Source organism: Dermochelys coriacea, chromosome 10 (assembly GCF_009764565.3).
Source record: "Dermochelys coriacea isolate rDerCor1 chromosome 10, rDerCor1.pri.v4, whole genome shotgun sequence".
Lineage (NCBI taxonomy): Eukaryota > Metazoa > Chordata > Testudines > Dermochelyidae > Dermochelys > Dermochelys coriacea.
Window position 1 is genome coordinate 85,452,033 of NC_050077.1, and position 14,049 is coordinate 85,466,081.

The 14,049-nt window shown below is 63.5% G+C and overlaps 1 protein-coding gene across 2 annotated transcripts; it reads right to left on the minus strand.

The window, feature by feature from the left end:
- Nucleotides 1–1,587: 1,587 nt before the first annotated feature.
- On the minus strand, nt 1,588–9,518 carry IDH2 (isocitrate dehydrogenase (NADP(+)) 2). 2 transcript variants are annotated; one of them, XM_038419005.2, is made up of 11 exons: nt 9,325–9,518; nt 6,933–7,024; nt 6,041–6,206; nt 5,196–5,356; nt 4,867–5,010; nt 4,266–4,402; nt 3,693–3,844; nt 3,387–3,499; nt 2,983–3,080; nt 2,578–2,670; nt 1,588–1,967 (listed from the first exon to the last, which is right to left on the minus strand). In XM_038419005.2, the coding sequence occupies exons 1-11, from the start codon at nt 9,443–9,445 to the stop codon at nt 1,880–1,882; spliced, it is 1,365 nt and encodes a 454-aa protein (XP_038274933.1). In that variant the 5' UTR covers nt 9,446–9,518; the 3' UTR covers nt 1,588–1,879. The 2 variants fall into 2 exon arrangements, with proteins under 2 accessions (XP_038274933.1, XP_043349916.1); XM_043493981.1 differs by lacking the exon at nt 9,325–9,518 and adding an exon at nt 7,429–7,524.
- Between the last annotated feature and the right edge of the window lie 4,531 nt (nt 9,519–14,049).

Here is a 14,049-nt window from a genome sequence, read left to right on the forward strand (position 1 = left end):
GGGCTGGTGTAACAGCAGAGGCCCAGCCCTGGGCAGCAGGCGAGGCAGGCACTGGGGCAGGTGTTCTTACTGGAAAAGCATAGGGAACCCCCTTATTCTCTTGCCCAGCCCAGCCAGAACAACATCACAGGAACCTGCCCCAGGGGGGTGTCCCTCAGAAGCATGCAAGGGAGCCAGCCCTGGCCTAAGTGCAAGATCCAGCCAGTCCCAGAGTGAGGGCAGAGGCTGGAACTGTGTGGAAACAGCAGCTTAAGGAAGGAAAGCACAGCAGGGACCAACTGAGAGAGGATGCAGTGAAGTGTCTGCACCAAGGCTTCCAGTAACCTCCCCCAGCCTCCTGTCTATAAACAACCCCAGTGTGCTAGTGGCTGCTGGGCTAGAGAGGGAAGCGGAGGGGTGGCATACCCAGAGACAGTGTCTCCATGCTGCCCTCCTGCATGCACTTGGGGCAGCAGCTGAAGGCTGGACTTACAGCCCAAGCAAGGCATGCCCTATTCTAGCTGGCCATGGGCAGGGAAGCTTCTCCTTTAAGGGCTCCAGGGCTTTACAGAGGGGAAGAGGCTTTGCCACTTTCCCATCTACAGCCAGCTCAGGACAGCGTGGCCCTGGCTCTGTGCAAGCACAGAAAGATCAGCCCTCAGCAGGGAGGTGAGCATGCAGCTCACTCCATTCCCTTTCAGTGCCAACGCCCCCTCCCTGGGGAAGTGTGGAGGGGCAGGTGCTAGCCCAGCCCAGCTCCATGTTATCTGGGCTGCTAAGGAATGCCCAGGCCAGTTCCTACTGGGGGAGCTCAGTCACTGGCAGCTCCAGCTTTGAGGTCACTTTTCCCCTGCCACAGCAATGCTGAGGGACTCTCAAATAAAGCTGCCCAAAAACTAGGTGGCAATTGAGCCCTAGGTGCCATTGCTGGCCCACATCCCTTGCAGGGCCAGGGGTGCAAACCTGCCGCCAGTTACTGCTCCTCTCCCACTGCAAGCCGCCTTTGTCCCCCCTTACCAGACAGCATCTGCAGCAATCATGCTGAAGCATGACTGAGCCCAGGAAGAGGGAAGGTGAAGCAGGCGCTCGCTCCCTGCCGTATTCTCTACACAGCCTCTTCTAAGTCAGCGTCAGGGCCCTTGCAGGCAGGCCGGGCCCGGGGGCAGAGATGGAGATTGCCGAGGCCAGAGAGGACTGGGTGACTGGCCCATGCCTGTCCCTGAGTGACCAGCAGCAGCGTGCAGCTCCTGCTGTCCTGGCCTGCGTTGTGCGCACACTGCACTGTGCTTGCGCATGCAAAGTTCTCGGGTGCACTGAAGCTCCCTCACTGGGAGGGCTGTTTCCCAGTCGTTCCACGCAGCAGCCTCTAGTTGTGGGACTTCCGGGGGGGGCAGGTCCCGCCCGGGCTGCTGGCCTGGCCCTGCACCTGTCCAAATAGCAGCTTTGGCTGGGGGCGGGGCTGCAGCAGGGCTCTTCGGGGAGGTGCATGCAGCACAGGGTAGGGGTGGACTGAGGGCAGTTTGCCACCAGGGGGCAGCAAAGCAACCGTAGGGGGGGGTGGAGCAGCTGCAGCTGGCCAGTGACCTGTTAACCCTTTCTGGACAGCAGGAGAGTGAAGAGGTTTATTAGCTACACTTGGCACCAGGAGGTCAGAGGTTACATAAATTAAGCACTGGCCAGGCCTGGCCACAAGCCCCTGGTACTCAAGCTCCTAGAAATACTTTAAAAAACGTTATAAAAACAAATCCGCATGTTCCTGGGCCCAGTCCATGAGCTCAGAGCAGCATTCGCTCCTCGCCTGTTAATGAGGTAAACTGCCTGGCCCTGGTGCTGCTGCGGACGGACGGACGGACGGACAGACAGACACCCCCCCACCCCACCCCTGAGCAGCCCCTGGCCTCTACTGCTTGCCCAGGGTTTTGTCCAAGTTGTTCTTGATTGCGTCCAGGAAGTCCGTGGTGTTCACGTAGTGCTCGTTCAGCTTCACGCTGAAAGACAAGGGTGGAGGGTCAAGGGGGACTGTGCTGGCAGCCTCTCCCGCTGCCCCTTCATTGGCTTCTCTGTCATGCACAGGCAGCCGGACCTGCCTTGCAGCAATGCTGGGAGCAAGTGCAGCCCCTGAGCCAGCTGCAGCAGGTCCCTGTGGAGTCTAGCAGCAGGACTGGGGGAGTCTGGCCTGGCTGACGGGGGGAGTGGGGACAGACCCCTGCAGCCACCTGCCCTGCATGGCAGCATGAGCAGGGACCCCACTGTATCTGCTGTGTGACAGTCAAGCCTCCAGCTCCTCCCAGAGACACCAGGCACGGGGACTCCATCCTGTCCCAATTCTCAGTACAAGAGCACCCTCACAAGCCCGACTGCTCAGGGTACAGATGCTGCAGAGCCAGGTGGAACAAAGGTATCACCCACCCCCTGGCAGCACTGGCCTCTACAGGGTGCTGGATGGCTAACGGGTGCCTGAGGAACGGGTGGGAAGATGACAGCGCAAAGGGGCACGGCTCTGTCTGAGCCAGGCAGCAGGGGCAGCTCTGCAGAGCCCCCCGCAGGGAGCCAGGCACCAGAGTGCTCAGACCCCTGCTCCCCCCGTGAGTCACTCACTTGCTGAGCCCGTGGATGCAGCCTGCAAGGTCCTTTGTCATAGCTCCACTCTCCACCGTCTCCACGCAGACCTTCTCCAGAGTCTGAGCAAACCTGGGGGGAGACAGCAAGGTCTGTGGAAGGAGCCTGCACCCCACTTCCCTCCCCACAGCCCACTGATAAGGCTGTTGCTGGAAGCCTGGTTCTGGTCTCGGGGCTGGCCAGGGAGCCGCGTTACCCTGACACGGTGGCCAGCCAGGCCCCTTCCACAAAAGCGACCCATGGCCTGGTACAGTCACAGGCGACATTAGCCCCAAAGAGGGGTCAACCCCCCCACCAGCTGAGAGAAAGCTCCGAGCTCCAGGAGACTGAATTGCAGCACTGGCCCTGGGCTGGTGCTGGCTGCTGCTCCGGTGCAATGCTTACTTCATGAGATCTGGGTTACTGTCCAGCTTGCCTCTGTGCTCCAGGCCACGCGTCCAGGCAAAGATGCTGGCAATGGGGTTAGTGCTGGTGGGTCGTCCCTGAAGGAGGGCAGAGCATCAGAACATCTAGTGATGGCGAGACACTGACCCAGCTCTGCACCCCAAGGATCTGGGCAGCCCGCAGGATGCAGTGCACACTCCTCCCCACCCAGAGCTGCCGGGAGACACCCTGGATCCCACCCCACACCTGGCAGACTCAGGGCAGGGTAACTGCCCCAGAGGGGGACACTAGCCAGTCCCCAGCCCCTCCCTTGCCCAGAGTGTGAACATGGACTCTCTAATCACTGCCAAGCCCCTCCCCTGGACTGGGCATGGGCAGGGAAGGGCCCAGCTGCACCCACCCACCTTCTGGTGCTCCCGGTAGTGGCGGGTGACGGTGCCATGGGCTGCCTCAGCTTCTATGGTCTTTCCATCCGGGCACACCAAGACGGAGGTCATCAGGCCCAGGGAACCGAACCCTAGAGCACAAAGCAGAGTCCAGTGAGCAGCAGCCCAGGAGCCCCTGGCCTGCAGGGGAAGGCAGTATGGCAGATCCTGCATGGAGATGCCCCGGGCACAAGGCTGCCCTCCCCAGCCAGGCTGAGCAGGAGGTCCTCAGCCCCCACAACCCCCGGGGCTGAGCCCTGTGATAGCCCCCCCACCCAGCGTTACCTTGGGCCAGGATGTCCGACTGGACATCACCGTCGTAGTTCTTACAGGCCCAGACAAAGCCGCCAGAGGATTTCAGCACCTGGGCCACCATGTCATCGATGAGCCGGTGCTCATACCAGATCTTCAGCTTGTCAAACTCTGTCTTGTAGTGCCTGGGGAGCCGAAAGTGGGGTCACCAGGAGCCCTGCCCTGCACCCAGAGAGCCTCCACAGCTCAGGCAGGATGGGAAGTGCTGGGTACCCAGTAAACCCCTCTGCATCTCCCCAGGGGCAGCTGCTTCCAGACACAGGCTATAATCAGCTTCATGGGCCTTGGACATAATAGCACCAGGGCCAGGCCTCCAGCCTGGACCCACCTGCATAGAGCCACTCCTGCAGGGCTGCTACCATACAGTACGCTGGTCCTGCCCTCCTCAGCAGGGGCGCTGTAGGGAGCGGGGCAGCGCCAGGAGCCCCCCAGCAGGGACGCTGTAGGGAGCGGGGCAGCGCCAGGAGCCCCCCAGCAGGGACGCTGTAGGGAGCGGGGCAGCGCCAGGAGCCCCCCAGGGAGGGCTCAGAACAGGTCGGGCCATACTTGTCGAAGATCTCCTGGAAGATGTCTTTGAAGCGCCCATCGTAGGCCTTGAGGATGGTGTTCTTGGTGCTCATGTAGAGGGGCAACTTCTTCTGGATGGCGTACTGGAAGCAGCTGTGTGCGAAGCCCGAGATAGACTGCAAGGGAGTGAGGGCCGGCTGGTGACTCCCTCAGCGCCAGCTGCAGACGCCGCGGGGCAGGGAGGGGGCAGCCGAGTCTCTTGGCAGCTGCTTTTGGCCAGTTCCAGGCAGCCCCAGATGGGCTCAGGCCTCGTCCAACTGCCAACGCCCAAGGGAGAGAAGGAGCACATCCCCCAGCCAGGGCTTGGCTCCCACACTCGGCCTACAGCCTCTGCCCCGGAGGCAGCTGGGCCGGGGACCCATCATTGCAGCCGCAGACTGGCTCCCCAAGCAGCACATGGAGGGCTGTGCTAGGCCATAAGGGGAGTCGGGCTGAGATCCTGCTAGCCAGGAAGGGCACAGCCCCACGGGGAACCCTCATCCCCATGCCGAGAGGGGCTGCCAGCATCAGCTGCTCCCGCCCCCCAGCCCTGCAGCGCCAGGACTGGAGAACACCCCGGCTGTGCCCTCCCGCCTCTCACCTCGTCCGTGTTGTACATGCCCATGCCAACACCCCCGCCAGGGAAGTTGTAAACCTCCCACTCCTTCCCGGCACTGCCATCCTTCGGGGTGAACACCATCTTGAACGTCCCGGACCTGTCCACAACGAAGTCTGTGGCCTTGTACTGAAAACAGGCCAAGAGTTACGCTCAGCAGCCATGGGAACCACCCACCCCGAGCCCACCCCTGCACTCACTGCCAACAGCCCCCACTTCAGCACCCCCATAGGGCCCACGCCAGCCCCCTGCTGAGCCATGGGCACACGTCCAGCCGCCCCAGCCCACACAGGGCCCCCCAGTGGCAGGCTCACCTGGTCGCCGTGGGCGTGTCTGCCGATGGTGATGGGCTTGGTCCAGCCCGGGACCAGGCGGGGAATGTTCTTGCAGACGATGGGCTCCCTGAAGACAGTCCCGCCCAAGATGTTTCGGATTGTGCCGTTGGGACTCTTCCACATCTTCTTCAGCTTGAACTCTACAAACAAGGGGGGAAAGACTTGCCGTGGGCCCAGCCCCTCACACACACGACCCCCTCCACAGCATCCTCCGCACCAGGCACCCTGGCAGTGCCAGCCAGGAGCCACACCTCACACCGGGGGGGTCTAGCGGCCCAGGGTCACAGCTCAGCCCTTCACGCCTGAGCCCCTGCTGCTCGGAGGGCCGGCTCCAGCCAGCGAGCCCTGACCTCCCCGCGTCACTGAGTGCCAAGGAGCCGGGCAGCACGGGGAGAAGGTGTCGTGATGCCCAGGGGCTGCTAGAACACAGCATCTGTCTGCGCCGAGGTCAGTGCTGGGACCCAGCCAGGAGGCAGAGCGGAGATGCCTATGCCTGCCCCAACTAGGGGTGCGGGGCGGCACCAGAACCCAGAGGCTGGCGCTGCCCCTGCCCCCTGCACAGGCCCCAGGAGCGAGTACAGCAAGATTCACACACCCAAGGGACTGCCAGGAGCAGGGAATGCAGACAAGGGGAAGGGGCATAAGTGCCCCACAGAGAGCAGCCCAGCCCAGTCCCCCAAGCCCAGCTCACATGGAGTCCAAGCCCTACTCCATCTCCTCCAGTGCTCAGTGAGGTCTGGGCTCGCTGCCCAGGGTCCCCTGCCACTGCAGCACCTGTCTCAGGAGTAACCTCACCCCCCTCCCTGGCAGCCCGCCCTCTGCACCTTCCACTCTGGCTTCATCGGGTGTGATGGTGGCACACTTCACGGCCACGCTGTACTTCTGGGTAGCCAGCGCGGAGTCAATGGTGACCTGGTCGTCTGTCTGGTCCCGGTTCGGCAGGCCCAGGTCAAAGTACTTCAGCTGCACATCGACGTTGGGCAGGATCAGCTGGAGGGCAAGGTGGGGAAAGGGCATGCTCAGAGTGAGGGGCACTGTGCCACGGGGCCGCCATGGGGCACTGCGCCCACACCACACTGGCACACAGGGAGTGGGACAGCAGAGCTGGCTGTGTCCAAGCTGCCCCAGGGGCTGGGAACGTTGCTCCTGGAGCCACATCCACCCAGGTACAGATGCGCTGGGGCTGAGCATAGGAAGCACTGACTTCGCCTTGGTGCTGCCACTCCCCTCCCGCAGCCTTGCGGCACAGTTGGAACCAGCCCCACGACTGGGGCCACTTCCGGGCTCTCTCACTCGCAGGAAGCTGCAAAGCCCATGCGGGGGTGGTTCTCAGACACCTGCTTCCTGGCTGGGGACAGCAGCAGGACCGAGGGAAGCCGGGATCCATGGGGCAAGACTGCATCCTCTCCACGGAGCTTCAGAAACCCCAGCGCTCCCACCGGCCCAGCCGTTTAGACAAAGCCCGTGTTCTGGCCACGTTTGTGCTGCTGAAGCAGCGAGGGGAGCGGACAGCTCGCCCACAGGCAGCAGGGATGGACCTGAGCATGGACTTGAGCAGCTGGCCTGTGTGAAACCTGGCCAGTCACCATGCCTGCAGAGGACCCAGCATCGGGGGCAAACGAGTCTCATCCCCCTCCCCAGAGCTTGGGTCCTTCGCCCCACAGGAGCAGGAGGGCTCTCCCACCCCGCAGACCATCTGCAGCCCCCAAACACTACCTTCTCCTTGATGAACTCCCAGATGATCCGCGTCATCTCGTCCCCATCCATCTCCACCACCGGCTTGGCCACCTTGATCCGTTTGTCAGCATCTAGGCAGAGACATCATGGCTGTCAGAGCACCTGCCACCGGGAGCAGAGGCTGCCACTGACCCTAACCATCTGCCCAGCCCAAGCCGCCCCCAGCCTGCAGCAGTGGAGACTGAGCAGGTGGCCATGTGGGAGGTGGACAGCACCAGCCTCCAGCCGAGGGAGCCCTGTCCAGGTTTATCTCAGCAATTCCCTGCCCCAATTCAAACACGCTGGCTTGCAGCCAGAGCTCCTTGAACTGAGAAGCCCCATGATCAGGGGCCAGATCCAGCTCTAATTGCCCCAAGGGAACCCGGCATCCCAACAAGCCATTGCCAGGCTCCTCCAGCAGCATGTGTCACCCAGGGACAGAGGCCCCTGGAGCCCAGCTAGCCCAAACTCTGCCTGGGGCCAACATGGGGCACACCCTCGCAGGGAGAATCATGCCTGCTCCCCACCACCAGCTGGCACCAAAGGCCAAGGGCAAAGCGCTGCTCCGTAGGCCTCAGCGATGACCTAGGGACACACGAACGCCCTCTAAGTGCAGCTCATTCTCGCCTGGATCCAGGGCGGCAGCTGATCCTGTCTAAAGGGAAAGTGAATTAAACGCACGCTTGACTCTAATCCTGACTCCAGGCCAGGGCCTGCTGCCAGCTCCCTGCTCTCCGCTCTAGAGCGGCGCTGGCCTGCCTCCTCACATGAATCAGGGACGAGAAACCAGCCCTTCCACTCCCAGCAGATGAGCTGCAGCAGAAGCCAGCTGATCCCCAGCCTCCAGCATACAGTGTGGCTGGGCAGAGCCGGGAAATGCACTCAGGCCCGGGCACCCACACGGCCGCAGGGAGAGAGATCCAGGGCCGGTCTTTGCAGCTCTAAAAGGGCATTAGTATGGTGAGCACTTTCCCAGGCAGCTCCGGGCCCACCGCCAGCCTCACACAAAGGGGCCTGTTCCATTTCACAGCCCAGAGGGGTGACTGGAGGGGAGGGAGGGGGACAAACACAGCATTCACAGCAGGAGCCGCCCAGACAAGGGGCCTTCGGAAGCCCCTTTCTTCTCCCTCCTGCGCCTTGAAATGCAGAGCTCTAGGCCAGGCTGAAGGGTCCAACGCCCTTGACCGACCTTAGAGAAGCAGGTTCTTTCACACAGGCCACAAGCTGAACAGCCCAGAACAGGCTTCACAAAAGCAAACACTTCCCAGGGAGCTGCCGGCTGGGTGCCAGCAGTAACCTAGGTTTGCAGGCCTGACAGCAGCCCCGAGCGCCAGGCACGGTGCCCTGAGTCACAGCAGAGCAAGGCAGCCAGCAGGACTCCAAGAACCCAGGCCGGGGCTGAGCGGGAGGGGCCGGAAAACAGTCTCCTGCTCTGAAGGCAGCTTATGGGCGTCCCCTCACACGGCTAGGACCCAGGCACCCGGCGCTGCAGCCTAGACCACTGCTCCCGGGGACCTCCCAGGACGGATTAGACCCATTTGGCTCTGGAGTGAGGCCTCCCCTTCCCCAGCTGCACCGCAAGACTCAGGCCCGAGGGCAGGCCCGGCCCCCCCCAGGTCTGCACCAGCACCAGCCTGACCCACCGAGCTCCCACGCTAGCTGCAGCCGCTCTCGGAAAGCGGCGGCGGGTACCCCAGGGCGAGAGCCCCGCCCTGCCCTCTCCCGGTGACGGAGCCGGTCCCAGCGGCGCGCCCCGGAGACCCGCTACGCCGCAGGAATCCCACCCGCTGCCGCCTCCTCTCCACGGCCGAGGGGACCCCCGCGCCCCAGGGCTACGCTCCGTGGGCGCCGCGCTCGGGCTGCCCCGGCCAGGACGCGCGGCGTGGCCAGAGGGGCCCTGGGGCCGGCCGGACCCGGGCGGGGCCCCACCCCGGCCCGCCTCCCCGCAGACCCTGGGCAGACCCGCACGCCAGGCCGAGGAGCCCCCGACCCACCACCCGGGCCAGCCTGGGGGCAGGGCTCAGCACCCCTCCGAAGGCCGGGCGGGGGGCTCGGAGCACGGGGCCGCTCCCAGGGCAGGGCAGGGCTGCGGAGACCCAGCTCCCCCCGCGGAACAAGGCCGGACGGGGCGCAGCGGGCAGCCCCCGGGACCGAGGCCGCTCCGCGGGGCAGACGGGCCGGGCGCCCTGCAGAGCACAAGGCCCAGCGGCCCAAGGTCACCGGCCGCGTCCGAGGACCCGGGGGGCGCGGAGTCGCTCGCGCGGGGCCCGGCTTTCCCCACCCGCCTGGCAGCTGCCTCCGCCCTTCGAGTCCCCCGGGCCGGGCCCCCTCCTGCCCCCGGGCCGCGCCGCGCCGGGCCCCCTCCTGCCCCCGGGCCGGGCCCCGGACTCACAGTGGCGCCGCGGCTGGTGCGCGCCCAGCGCCGGGGCCGGGGCCAGGGCGGCGGGGCGGCGGCTCAGGCCGGGGGCGGCGGCGCGGCAAAGCGCCGGGGCTGCGCCGAGGTATCGCGCCATCGCGGGACACGGAGCCGGGCAGCGCCGGCCGCGGACTCTGAGCGGCCGGGACACGTGAGCGGGCCCCGCCCGGCCCGGCGCTTCCGCGCATTGGGCAGCGCGGCCCGGCGCCTCCCCGGGGCGGAGCGCGGCCCCCGCGGGCCCCGGGACCCCGGCGCGACTGCTCCGTGCGCCACGTGCTGCCTTTGTTCCCGGCCGGCCCCTTGGTCCTCGCGTCCCTTCGGCCTGGCTGCGCCCCCGGGAGCCCCGAGCCCCCTCTGCCCTCCCGACAGGAGACCCGGACCCCGAGCCCCCTCTGCCCCCCCGCCGGGAGCCCCGAGCCCCCTCTGCCCCCCCCCGCCGGGAGACCCGGACCCCGAGCCCCCCCGGCCCCCCCCGCCGGGAGACCCGATACCCCTCTGCCCCCCCCGCCGGGAGACCCGATACCCCCTCTGCCCCCCCGACAGGAGACCCGGACCCCGAGCCCCCACCCACCTACCTTTCCGCTGCCAGGAGACCCGAGACTTCCCCCAGATCAGGAGGCTGAGTGGCTCAGCCTCGCTGGGAGACGTAGACCCTGAGCCCCCCTCCCCAAGTTAGACCCAGACCCATCTCCGTGAGACAGGGACCATGACCCCGTCTCTGCCGGTGATTTCAGTCTGTTCATCACCCTTCCCCAGTACCACGGGGTGGGCATCTGCCCCCTCGCCATTACACTTCCACGGCTGCTTCTGAGCCCCGCCCCGTCTCTTCTCCAGGCCAGCCTGCCTGTATCTCTCCCCGGGGCCATGCTCCTGCCCCACTGATGGTGACCCAGACTGGCCCAGCTCAGCTCTTTCCATCTCCTGTCTCTGGTTCTCTTCCTGGCAAGGAGCCCTGGGTAGGGGCAATGGGCATCCTACCTATCAGCCCCCTGCCCTTGCCTCTGTGCCCCCACCCCTGCTGAGGGCCTCACACATCTGATGGAACAGGGCCCCAAACCTCGGGCCACGCCAGCTCACCTGACCGCTCTCCAGGCTGCAGCATCTCTAGGATGGAGGGGCCCAGAGCTGAGGGCATGGCCCAGAGCCCTAAAGAGAGGGACTCTCCCCAACTGGGTCCGGAGGCCCAGGACTGAGGTGTCTGCAGCTGGGCTCAGTATCCCAGGTGCACGACCTGTCCTTTTGTCACTAATCTTCAGGGAGCAAGTCCCCCATTTCCCCAGCGGGGTCTCCTCCCCCAGGAGCCCTTTCCCACCAAGTGCTGCTGCTTTCTTTCCTACAGCTACGTGCTTGGGGCCCTGTGCCGGCAGTGCTGTGGGGGGTTCAGGGAGCCCGTCTGGGCTCCGGCTGGCATGTCCAGGCACAGGGGTGCCTGAAGGGGGGCTCTGCACATTGAGAGGAAAAGGGCTCTTGGGCCGAATGGGTGCAGACACAGTCTGGTTTGGGGGGCTGGCAGCTAAGGACCAGTCTCCAGGAGGCAGCCCATCCCCCGCTAGGCTGGACCACGCCATCCTGCTTCCCCAGAAGTTACCCCAGTGGCCCTGCCCAGAGCTCCTCAGCCCCGGGGTTGGGCAGGGCAGTCGGGGGAGCTGCCCCTACAAAATGGGACTCCCGTGCCTCAGAGCTGGCTGCAGGAGGAGCTGGTGCAGAGTCAGTGTGTCCTGGGAGCAGCTGCTGCCAGACAGAACATCCCAAGGACACAGGCAGCCATCAATAAACAGCATCAAAGCAGGGGACAAAGGGCAGGCAGCGAGGTGCTTCCAGCAGTGGCTACTGGCTTGGCTACATACTCCCCACCCAGGGACTTGGGGGCGGGGGGAGGCCCCTGCAGGGACAGACTCAGGCCCTCACTTGTTGGGTTGTGGCTTTTGGTGCTGCTCGCTGCCAGGGAACGGGCAGGGGCAGAGTGGCAAGGGCAGGCAGGAGGAGTCCGGGGGGCATCTTCTCCCTTCCCAGAAGCTGCTCTCACGCCGTGGTGGGTAAGTGGGTGTCAAGGTGGCTAGTCTCAGCACCCATGTCAGGCAGCTGGGCAGGGTGAGGGGGAAGCAACCCCAGGGGAAAAGGAAATATCGTCTCTGCTACTAATATTGAAACTGTCCCTTGAATTTAAATCCTCGCACTGCATGAGGGCTGCAGAACTGGGCATCAGCCAGGAGTGGGGTGTGCCTGGGGCTGGAGTCTCGGGGGCTGCAGGGCTAGAGCTGTGCAGAGGGAGCTTGCACACACCTGCCCGCACTGAGCCAGGCTCTAGCAGGGGGTGCGTCCGGCCTTTGCTTTCTCAAGCAATAAGAAAGGAATGAAAGCTGAAGGCCGCAGCCTGCCGGGGTCCTGTTCGAGGGTGAACCGAAATCGCCCTCCTGCCATTCCCTTGGCTCCCCTCCAGATTAGCAGCTCTAAGGGGAGCTGCTCGCTGGCTTATCTGATAGTCCCCGGTGACCTGCCCAGGGTCGAGTGGTTCCACGTGGCGGCACGGCTGGGGTTGCTCTGGAAAATCCTTGGGGTCGGTGCCTCCCCAGCACTGTCTGCTGCCTGGATCCCTGTTGAGCTAAGAACAGAGCCAGTGGCTGGTGCTGTCCTTGCTCTGCCGGGAGCTGGCATCCGAGTACCCTTCAGACTGCCAGGCACCAGGAGAGCGGTGGACCTGGAGCTTCCTCTTTCGTCCATTGGGTGGCAGTGCCCTATGGAGGGAACATGAGCTCAGCCCTCCAAAGGGAGCGTGGTCTGGTGAGCAACAAGGCTGCTTGCCAGGACCCCGGCCTGCTGAAGGGCTGAGTTAAGCCTGGACCCTTCCCAGCCGTGTGTCGGTGCGGTGATCTGGCTCACCTGGTCTCTGTGCAGCGTGTTCTGCGGGCATGACTGAGGGGCCTTGACTTCGCCGTTCCCTGTCACAGACCCTGGGGGCTCCCAGATGTAACATGGTGCCAGCCACATGTTCTGCACCCTGCACATGGCTCCTGCTAGGCCCCCCAGACCTCAGCTAATGGCTGGGGTGAGGCCCACCCCAGGAATGGCTCTTTCTCAGCAGCCTCGCTTCACTCACGCGGCTGCAACAGCTTCCCAGAGTCCTGGAGCCCAAGGTTCCAACCTGCCCGCATGGGGGGCTGGGCCGGCATCGGTTCTGGCTCTGACAGCTCTCCAGAGCCAGCGGGCACAAACCCAGACCACAGTTAAAGGCGGGAGGAGGGCAGAATGTTCCTGGGAGCAGGGTCAGTGTAACCACTAGGCCAGCTAGGCAGCCGCTTAGGGTGCCAAGATTTGGGGGCGCCAAAAATTGCCCCCCAATTTTTTTTTACTCTATTGCTGGAAAACGAATGAATAAAGAAAAGAGAAACATCATTGAACTTGCATTTTAACTTGTTCTCTCGTAGGTTACAGCTATAGCCCACGCCAGCTCTGCGTGGCGGGCACACGCCTACTGCTTCACGACGGTACAAAGTGGCCAGGACGTCGTTCTCCTCGTCGCGCGGCTGTCACCCATTCTGACAGGCTGTGTGCTGAGCCAAGTTCACTCGGGTTCGCAGGCTGTCGACTGAGGCTAATTATATTTGTTGCGTTGTTTCAGATCTCAGACTCTGGCACTTGCTGCTGCATCATTTCGCTAACACTCTGGGTCAATGGTGTGTGGCTGTTCAGTGTCTGAGTGTATCTTTTTATCATGTGCGAATATGCGTGTGTAGGTTGTTGAAATTTGTCGTGTTGATATTGTCAGTTGTATGATGGAGTATCCGCCATTCTAATTTTATGCATTTTATTAATAACAATAAATAGATATTCCAAAGGTAGAATAAAATGTAGTAGATTTTGAGATATAGGGGAGGGGCGCAAGATGGAAGTTTCACCTAGGGCGCAAAATATCCTTGCACTGGCCCTGCCTGGGAGTGTGGTGTCTTTGGGGACCAAAGTGTGCGAGTCCCAGGGCTAGGAAGAGCTGGCAGTCCCGTCCCTCCAACATGAGTCTCTCTTTAGGGGGCAAGGGGATCATGGCCTTTAAAACAATCATTGGCCCTTCGGGCCGAGCCAAACTCCAGCCTGTTTGCTGAGAGCCCCATGCACCTGTCTCCCACTCCCAGAAATCTGCCCCAAGCACTGAGCCCCGTGTGGCCTGGGGGCTTCCTCCACCCATGACTCCCAGTTGGACTCGAAAAGGGGCATCTGGGCTCTGAAAGCAGTTGGGAGTGAGGTGAGCAGGGCTGTCTGGGGATGGGTGAGCAGCAGGTGAGAGCTGCTAGGGACTGCAGGGAGCTGCAGTTGGTTCCTGAGGGAAGGCGGGAGAGCAGTGGGAGGGGTTGCTGGCTGCTGTCCCTAAGCCAGGGATCTGGAGGCTAGGAGCAGTGGCAGGGCCAAGGGAGTGAGGGATCGCAGCAGAGGGGCTAGGGCGTCCTGCTGGGAAGAGCAGGGCTGCACTCTGGCTGGAAGGGTGAGGTGGCTGGCCTGGCAGTAGGACAGGAGATGAAGAGCCCAGGGACTGGTGAAGATGCAGGAGTGGGAGGCCTCGAGGGACTAGATATCAGGGTGTGAGAAACGGCCCATGTTGGAGACTCTTATTACAGGCTATTTTGCACATGGGTTTTGTAATAAACTAGCCCTGCGGAGGGTGTTAGTGAGGCAAGAGAGCCTGTATAGAGCTCCTGGGGACCCTGAAGG